This window comes from Vespa velutina, chromosome 18, assembly GCF_912470025.1.
Source record: "Vespa velutina chromosome 18, iVesVel2.1, whole genome shotgun sequence".
Taxonomy (NCBI): domain Eukaryota; kingdom Metazoa; phylum Arthropoda; class Insecta; order Hymenoptera; family Vespidae; genus Vespa; species Vespa velutina.
Genome location: NC_062205.1, coordinates 2,062,725 through 2,072,724, shown reverse-complemented (window position 1 = coordinate 2,072,724; position 10,000 = coordinate 2,062,725). Strand labels below are relative to the sequence as shown.

At 26.7% G+C, this 10,000-nt stretch overlaps 1 protein-coding gene across 9 annotated transcripts in view; it reads left to right on the top strand.

Moving 5' to 3' along the window:
* The window catches only part of LOC124955343 (fasciclin-1), a 271,339-nt gene that overhangs the window by 152,644 nt on the left and 108,695 nt on the right, over positions 1-10,000 (top strand). For all 9 annotated transcript variants that reach the window (XM_047509636.1, XM_047509641.1, XM_047509637.1 and 6 more), the window contains one exon: positions 3,324-3,459. In XM_047509636.1, the coding sequence (XP_047365592.1) occupies positions 3,324-3,459 (136 nt within the window). The remainder of the gene's footprint in view (positions 1-3,323; positions 3,460-10,000) is intronic.

The following is a 10,000-nucleotide window of genomic DNA, read 5'->3' as shown; positions in this document are numbered from 1 at the left end:
AAATAAATAATAATAATAATAATAATAATAATAATAATAATAATAATAATATATATATACACATGTATGAATAAAAATACATTATATATGTTACATAATAATTATTGTTTTATTGAATAAATTTATATTATTTTATATTTAAATAAATAACATTACATAGAGTATATATTATTGAAAATTTTCATTAATTTTTACGTTTAAATAAATAAACAAGTAATTAATGTATTTTATATTGAAAATTCCAAAATTAATTATTAATCTGTTTCAATACATATTTATATATATATATATAAAATACTCACCCCTTTTACGATCAGAAAATTATCCTCGATTTAAATGATTGACGATTAAAATAATGGAAAAAAAAAACAAAAAAACAAAAAACTTAAGAATAAAATACATTAAATCCATACATACATACATACATACATACATACATACATACATACGTACATATGTATATACATTGTCGGTAAATACCCCTACGAAATACGTGAAAGATTACTTAAAAAAATAATGAAAAAAAAAAAAAAAAGAAAAAAGATAGGGAGAGAGAGAGAGAGAGAGAGAGAGAGAGAGAAGAACATAGAGAAAAAAAATATATTTTTCATTCAATTTCGAAATGTCTGATTCAAGCGTACCTGACGTTTCGTCGAGTTACATGACAAAACTTCGTTCAAAAAGAAAGTTTTTTCTTTTTCCTTTCTAAAAAAAACTAGAAACTAGAAACTAGAAACTAGAAACAAGAAACACGGAACAACGACATAGAAAGGAGGAGTGGATTGTTATTATAAGGGTGGAATGATGGGGTGGGAAGTATGAGAAGGGAAAAAATAAATTAAATTAAAAGTGGAAAAAAAAAGAGAAAAGAAGAGAGAAAAATTCAAAAGAAACCAAAAATTGAAATCAGGAAAATATTTGTATACGCACGTATGTATTTTTACGTGTGCGTATTAATATGTGGTAGAATAAAAAAAAAAAAATTTTACATGGATACGAGGACAAAATTCGAACAATTTTTTTTTTTCTTTTTCCTTTTTTTTTTTTTCTCTTTTTTTCAATTTCCTGTTTTTTTTTTCAACATTCATGCAAAATAATAAAAACGACGATTTAAGTTCCGTATTCCAATTCTCATTGAAAACTTCGGACGTCGTAATAAAAACGCGATTATTTCGTTGACGTTGCGTTTCAACGACATTTCCTTGCTTCTCTTATTACACACACACACACACACACACACACACACATACATACATATAGGCATAGCATTGAAATGTAATAGTTACAAAATTTAAACCGATTATTATATCCCAACGTTTTACAATATAATATTCTTCCTTTTTATATCACGTTTTACATTGATAATTCTTAAAATAAATTTATCAAAGTTATTTCATAAAAAATTATTTTACAAAAATTTCTAAAAATTTTTTGACATTTAGATATATTCATGAATAAAAAAGTGAGATTGAGAGAGACAGAGAGAGAGAGAGAGAGAGAGAGAGAGAGAGAAAGTGTGTGTGTGTGTGTGTGTGTCTGTCTCAACGTTCACCATAAACGGTGATAGTAATGATCGGTCAATTTCCTGAGTGTCGGTACATGCTAATTAAATGGACTAACTGGTCCAGCCTTGAATGCTTGTCAATCGATTTAACTTCAAATTGGATTGATACGGAATAGGTCGTTGCTCGTCGACCATGAAAAACGATCATTAGGATAAATAAATAAATATTTCTTTCTATTTATCATAAATATTAAATATATATATATATATATATATGTTTCAGTAAATAATTGTCATATTTATTTATTTAATTATACGTCAAGAAAATATTTCAAACGTTTGTATATTTTTCCAAGTAACATTGACAATTATCATGAATTAATTGTCAATAGTAATTAACGTTTACGTAGATTTGTACGCGTGTATTTGAATACAGAAATACAGAAATACAGAACTCGTAAAACGTTTCATTCAGTTTTAACGAATAAATAGATTTTCTTTCTGCTATTATCCTTGATCAGTCAGATAATTATCTTGAAGATAATGAATACTTTGAATTATCCTTTAAATTGTATAAAAGGAAATTTACAATGTTTTTATCTTTATTCAAAGAATTGACAATAAGAATTGTTTAAAATGTGCACGTATACGCAGCGTATGATCATTTTCAAACTCTTTTTTTTTTTTTCTTCTTCTTCTTCTTTTTTTTTGAATCAAGATATTAAATATAATATAAATGTTCTAATGAAAATTATTTTCAATTTGATTTATTAAAGTATAACACTTGTAAGATTTATATTATTTTGTAAAAGAAATTTATAATACGTGTTATCACGTATGTGTGCGAAAATGATCGATTTTATTTAAAAGAAAAAAAAAAAGAAAAAAAAAAAAAAAAAAAAAAAAAAAATTGATAGAGTACACGTTTGAAAAATAATCAAGCATGACGTATCACGCGTTGAACGGATAAATAGAAAATTTCGTTGTTATTATCGTAACATCAAAGATAAAAATAATTCCAATGAAAATTATCGATAATATATGTTTTCAATTTTTCGAAAAGTATAATTTATATAACGTATCTATTTTTTTTTTTTTTTTCCTTCACCCCGAACCCCCGAAAATTTATCAATCATCTCTTACTTTTCCGTGTACGTGTGTACGAATGCGTCTGTGTTTGTGTGTGTGTGTAGGTGGTTTTTTTTATGCGAGAAATAAACGAGCCGAAATGACAAGGGCATCACGTGGAACGTTTAACTTTTATTACACTTTTGAACTAACTCCTATGGGTTTATATCGCGACAATATGTGCCACAAATACTATAGGACAATATGGTTACCTGTAAAACTCTCTCTCATGGTCTTTTCTCAATTTGCGAAGAAAAAATGTTCGAAAGGATAAAAAAAAAAAAAAAGAAAATAAAAAAATATTCATAATCTATACGATGACAATTACGTGACATGAGAGGTAAGAGAAAGAAGAGGAAAGAAAAAAATAAAAAAAAAAAAAAAAAAAGAAAAGAAAACAAAAAAAAATAAGAAAAAAGAAAAAAAAAAAAACCCCCACACAAAAGAACAAAATATAGGATAGAAAATTTGCGAGTGAAATTAAAAAATGACATAAAATGACAAAAATTAAAACATTAGTTTTAATTGATTATACGTTTTTATATTAGACAATGAAAATATATAAATCATAAAAAATATATTAATTAAAATCGAAAGAGAAATGAAACGTTTTAAAGAAAATCAATGGTTCTTTCGTCTATCTTCTTTTATCTAAATTCTTTTTTTTTTTTCTCTCTCTCTTTTGTTACAGTTCTATCAACTATTGGAGACGAGCCAGGTGGCGAATAACACTCTGACGTATCGTCATGTTACCGTTTTCGCACCGACGAATAGAGCCTTTCAAAAGTACAATGGTAGCAAGAGCAACTTGGTTCTCTATCATATGTGTAAGTATAATTTTATCTTTATTATTATTATTATTATTATTATTATTATTATTATTATATATGAAACATTTTGAAAATTAATTCGAATATATTTTTATTCTTATTAAATTCATATATTTGTTATAATAATTAATAATAACAATAATTCATTACCTATTACAATTATACCTATACAATTGTATTAATAATAAATTAAAAAAATTAATAATTAATAACAAATCATATATATATATATATATATATATATATATATAAAAGTATATTAATAATTTATAAAAGAAATAATTAATAAAAATAAATTCTAACAAAATTTACAAATACATTATATTATTAATTAATTATTATACAATTTATAATATTACGATTATATTCATTAATATAAAATATATAATCAAAATCAATTATTTTATTAGATTTTAAATTTCATTCATCCTTCTAACGATTATCACGATTTAAATCGTCCGAAAGATTTTTTATCTTTATATTGTAATATTATTTTTATTTTTATTAAATATTATATTGTGATTATTTTCATATTCTAATAATGAATAATAACGAATTTGTTACACATACGTCATTTACATATTGCTTCCTTAATGCCTGACCATAATTAATTGTAGTTTACTTTGGTGTTACAAATTTCGACTTTTCTTCCTTTGATCTCGACGTACCCATAGAGTAGGTAATATACGAGCTACCAATATAATATATATATATATATATATATATATATATATATATATATATATATATATGCATATATATAGTCATCTATTTGAAATATAGTTACGAATAGCTGCAAGAGAATACATGGAACTTCGTACAATATCAAATTTATACTACATATAGTTTCCATTTAAGAGATATATCTATATAAAGTTAATATATATATATATATATGTGTGTGTGTGTGTGTGTGTGTGTGGCTTTGTCACCGTTTCTGTCTCTTTCTTTTTCCGATATAAATCAGTATGTATTCGAAAACGGAAGATGTAGTGAAAATTTTCAAAATAACTCGCTCATCTAAGAAATATAATTCCTTCTTTTTTTTTTTTTTTTTTATCATTCACACATCCTTTATCACTCGATCGTCACGTTTTTCTCTTTATCATCATTTACATACATATCTCGACTTTTCGCGACTTATTAAAACTTAACTCGTATTAAATACAATTCGTTCGTCGTTCTTCGTGAATTTATAAACGAGTGCACAGTGTCTTTTCTCGATCAAAAATTGTTCTTTTCGGAAGAATTTCTTTTTTCTTTTCTTCTTTTTTTTTTTTTTTTTTTTTTGGTTTTTTCTTTTTGATAATAAAAAAGAAAAAGCAAATAAAAATATAATAAGGGTACGATACTATCGTTCGGATGATACGGATATGTCAGAAATAAAGAGAAAAATAAAAACAAAATATAAAAAGAAACAAAAACAAAACAAAACAAACGAACGAACAAGCGAACAAACAAATAAATAAATAAATAATGTGAATATTTTCCATAAGAATAGGATGAGTCAATAGAAAATATTAGACAACTCTCGTTGTTATTAGCTATCGAAATCAGCTGTTCTTTTATATATATATATATATATATATATATATATATATATATATATATACACATATATATGTACATAGGTTAAAAATCTACATATGAAAGTGTTTATATGTACATATATAGATTGTGTACCATATGGAGCATATGGGGAATTTGGTCCGCATACGGTGGCAAACATTATATAGCCATAAGTAGAGAGAGTTATTCATCGACGTACACACCGATATAGAAATCCTGTGTTTTCGATTGGTTCACCCGGCTGACCAATATCCAACCCTTTTCCCTTAAATCGTTTGTTGGTTTATATCCCCTCGAGCCACGAGACACATACACATACATGTATATATACATATATATATACCTGTGTGTTTGTATATATATATATATATGTATGTGTGTGTGTTTATAGCCATATTAATGCGATTGAGTGCGAGTTAATTCCAATGTGCAACTGTCCGTGTTTCTCACAATGTATATACAAATAGCATATTTATATATATGTGTGTATGTGTGTGTGTGCGTGTGTGTGTTTATTTGTGTAGATATATATATATATATATCTGTACATGTGTATTTGTATTAAATCCTACTAGTTTATTCACACGTTAATATGATCCACAACTTTTTATATATATATATATATATATTTATTTATTTATTTATTTTTAAAGGGGAGAGAGAAAGAGAGAGAGAGAGAAAGAGAGAGAGAGAGAGAGAGAGAGAGAACATAAAACTTTAATCTAAATTTGTAAAAGCAACGATCGATTAGATACATATATTCATTATTAGATACGACACATGACATAAAAATACTATGCCTATGTTTATTGTATGTATATATATATATATATATATATATATATATATATATAGCTATGTAATCCGTAATCCGTATCGAACGAACGATTTAAGAGAGATGAAAAGGCCATGAACATTCGAACCGATACTAATCGATTTCCCAATAGTCTTTATCCTCGAAAATCTAGTAACGTAACCAATCGTACTATTCGACAATGAAATGCTCCAAACTAACTAGGCATCCGGATACCAGACACGCATGTCGTCCTGGCTAATTTCAATTAGAGATAATTGATTGCTCTACACCCATTGATTTTAGCCGTTACGTTAACGTAGATGACTCGGTCCACGTTGATGGCCCATTTCGTTGAAAAGTGAGAGATGGGTGATCCTGCACTCACTATATCTCTCTTACAAAGATATATATATAAACCACATACATACCATCGTATTTTATCGAGAGAGAGAGAGAGAGAGAGAGAGAGAGGGGGGGAAAGACCCTATAAAAGGAGAAAATTTAATCGATTACGGTTACGCCCACGTTATCCTTTTCCAACAGTCAACTCATAGTGAAGAAATGATTAACAGTTACAAATCATCATCGATCATTAAAGAGGGGATTGATATCACCCTAAAGCGTAGAAAGAGAAATGAACGTAACGTTATCGAATCTTTTTCGAAAATAATTATTTACCGAATGAATATACATACCGTGTATATATATATATATATTTTTCTTTTTTGATTGCTTTTCGAGATATAAAAATGTATAAACGTTCAATTTCGTCGTTCAAATTTCTCTCTTTTTTATTTTTATTTCATTTTTTCTTTTTTTTTTTTTCTTTTTAAGTCAAAGAAATTTCTATACAAAATGGCGCAAAGTCATTCGTTACGTTTCAAAGACATACAATCTTCAACATCGTGAAACATTAATTGCCTCGGTCCGCCATTATAGTGAAATATTATGAAACGTCTAAAAGCTGAATGGAAATGTAGAAATGTATTTACCCCCCCCCCCTCCCCTCCCTCCTTCCCCCACCACCACCACCACCACCACCACCACCAACACCCCTCCTCTCCCTCGAGAGACTCAATCATCGTACACGGAATTATAGAAATTTGAAATTTTCAATTATAATAGAAACAATTTGGCGAAATTTGCAAATGAACAAATTTGTTTATTTTCACTTCGAAGAAAAACGGAAGCAAACGAAAAAAGAAAAGATAGAAAGAAAAAAAAGAAAAAAGAAAAGAAAAAATTGGTAATGAAAATTCAAAGGAAAGATACGACTTCGAGTGATTATAAAAAATACAAAATTAGATGAGAGTGATGATAAAGAACGAAGAAAAGGGAATGAAGAAGAGAAAGAAAGAGAGAAAGAAAGAAAAAAAGAAAAAAAAAAAGAAAGAAAAAAACGTCGCACGCCAAAATTGCGATATATGTGCGAATATTTACAACGAAAAATTGTCAATTTTTCAAATTTCGAAAGAAAAATCGATAAGTAACGAGATAAAATAATATACATAATTTCGTGAAAATTATAAAAGAGTAAAAACTATTATTAATATCTTAATTGTACATACATTACGTTTGTCTTAAAATACAGTTTTTATTATATACGTGAAATTTTTCTTTCTTTTTTTTTTTTTCCTTTTCAAAATTTCGAAATAAAAAACCTAACTCCGACGAAATCTGTTCTGAGAGATTGAATAAAAATGAAGGAGAAAAAAAAAAGAAAAAAAAAAAAAAAAAAAAAAAAAAAAAATTCCATCTTTTATAACCATTAGAGTCGTCGATCTAATACCTCCTTCACATCCCCCGATCCCCCTTCCCCAATCCCTACCACCCTTCAATCCTCCATTTTAAATGAAATTAAGAAAGAGAGAGTATAATAGAGAAAAAAGGAGAAAGACAGTCGTCGTTATGCCTGAAGGCAAATTTCTTTTCTCTCTCTCTCTCTTTCTCTTTCTCTCTTTCTTATATACAAACACACACACAGGCACATACAAATAAACACACACACAGGCACATACAAATAAACACACACACACACATATATATATATACGATTTCCTATATCCGGCAGCCCTTTTGTTACTTCCTTATAGGCCTCGGGCACATTTTCTTGCTCGAAAGCGAGTGTTTATAGAAAGGAAACAAGAAATTATAAGGAGGGCGTTTCTTTTCGTTACGAACTTAAGTTCGTTAAGATCTTTTCAAGTTGCCTAAGGCACAACGAAAGCTTATCTACTTCGATATATATATATATATATATATATATATATATATCTTCGTTTTTATTTATTTGCGCCATTTTATTATCTTTAACCCTTTCAATATAATAGAACTTCGATCACTGAAATGAAATTTCTAAGATCGAAACTTCGTAACGTAAGTTTTTTTTTTTTTTTTTTTTTCTTTGCAATTTTATATATATATATATATATATATAACTGCAAAAAAAAAAAAAAGAAAAAAAAAGAATAATCGCAAATGAAAAAATATACGCGTACTATAGTACGTGTATATAGTAAAGAACTGTATATTAAAATTAAGTATAAAAAAAAAAAAAAAGAGAAAGAAGAGAAAAAAATGAAAAAAAAAAAGGAAAAAGAAAAAGGAAAATCGTAATAGTAAAAAATTAAAGAAAAAAACTATTGATGAGTGTACAACATTGATCGTTGATTGATCGATGAAATGTACTTTTTTTATTTCGACAAATGTTATTAATCGAATGACTTTAGTCAATCAGTAATATGTGAGAACAGATGTTTTCTACCGTAACGTGACTATAGTCAACCATAGTAACGGAAAGGTTAACGAACCTATACGTATTTACGTTTATCGCTGATCGATAATCGATTTTGATCGCTTCGTTTGAAATGTTCCTTTCTTTTCTCGATTTCTTTTTTTCTTTTTTTTTTTTTTTTTTTTTTTTTTTTTTTTTTTTCTATTAACATACACGAAGATATGTGCATGTATGTATCTGTTATTAATCATATTAATAATTAAATATATATATATATATATTTTTTTTTTAATGCGACAGTGAATTCTGCATAAAAAAAAAAAAAAAACAAAAAAAAAAAAGAATTTTTTTTTAATTTTGCATTTTGATTTCATTCTTAAATACGATAAAAAAAAAAAAAAAAGAAAAAAGTGACAAGAATATTGTACAAAGTTTATGAGTAATACTTTTTTCTCTTCCTTTTTTTTATTTTTTTTTTTATTTTTTTTTTTATTTTTTTTTTGGTTTTTACAAACACACACGTACGTATCTTTTTACTAATTTTATTATTATTAATATTAAATTTCACTTTGTTCCCTAATTAACATTTACTTTATTCGCTCGTATAATTAATACGTAAAGACCGTCCGTCCTTTATTATTACCGACGAAAATTTTTTCGTCGGTAACGAGGAAAATGAAGTGATGAAAGAGGGATGAAAAGGGGGGGATGGAAAGAAAAGAGGGATAGAAAATTTCTTTAGATCTTTTTTGGATTTAATCAAGGTCATAATTAAATGCCAATGAAAAAAATATATATATATATATATATATATATGTGTTCGAGTTAAACGAAGGTCACGTTTTTTTTTTTCTCTACGAAATAACTCAAAAATCTTCTCATCGTTAAACTGTGCACTAATTAATCCCATTTACTTGAACAATAATTATCAATTAAAACATCTCCCCTTATCTTTCTCTTTAAATTCTATTCTCAATTCACGTTTCGAATGGATCATTCATAATTTTTTTTATCGATCGACTTTTAAATGATTTAATCGGACGTCACGGATAAATGAATGATCTTAAAACGATCCCTATTGAAATAAAATATTCAATTCGTTGAAAATTAATTCTTGTAATTATCATGAAGGCAAATATCAATGTCCCTTTGAATGTCGTCATTGTGATGGTTCAAGGACAATCGGAATTGAACGATTGATATTATAATTCATTGATCAATTTCTTTTTTCTCTTTTCTATTTTTTCCCTTTTTCTCCCTTTTTTGTTCCATAATTTTGTAAATTTTCAAAATTGTAACCACTTGAAACACCGACGGCCATATCGTACGATTGATTTTGCGATTGATAAAATTTTATTGAAATTCATTCAATGGCCCAATATATCTCGATTGAAATATCGATGAATAGTTATAATGTAGGTACTCGTTGAACTTCTATT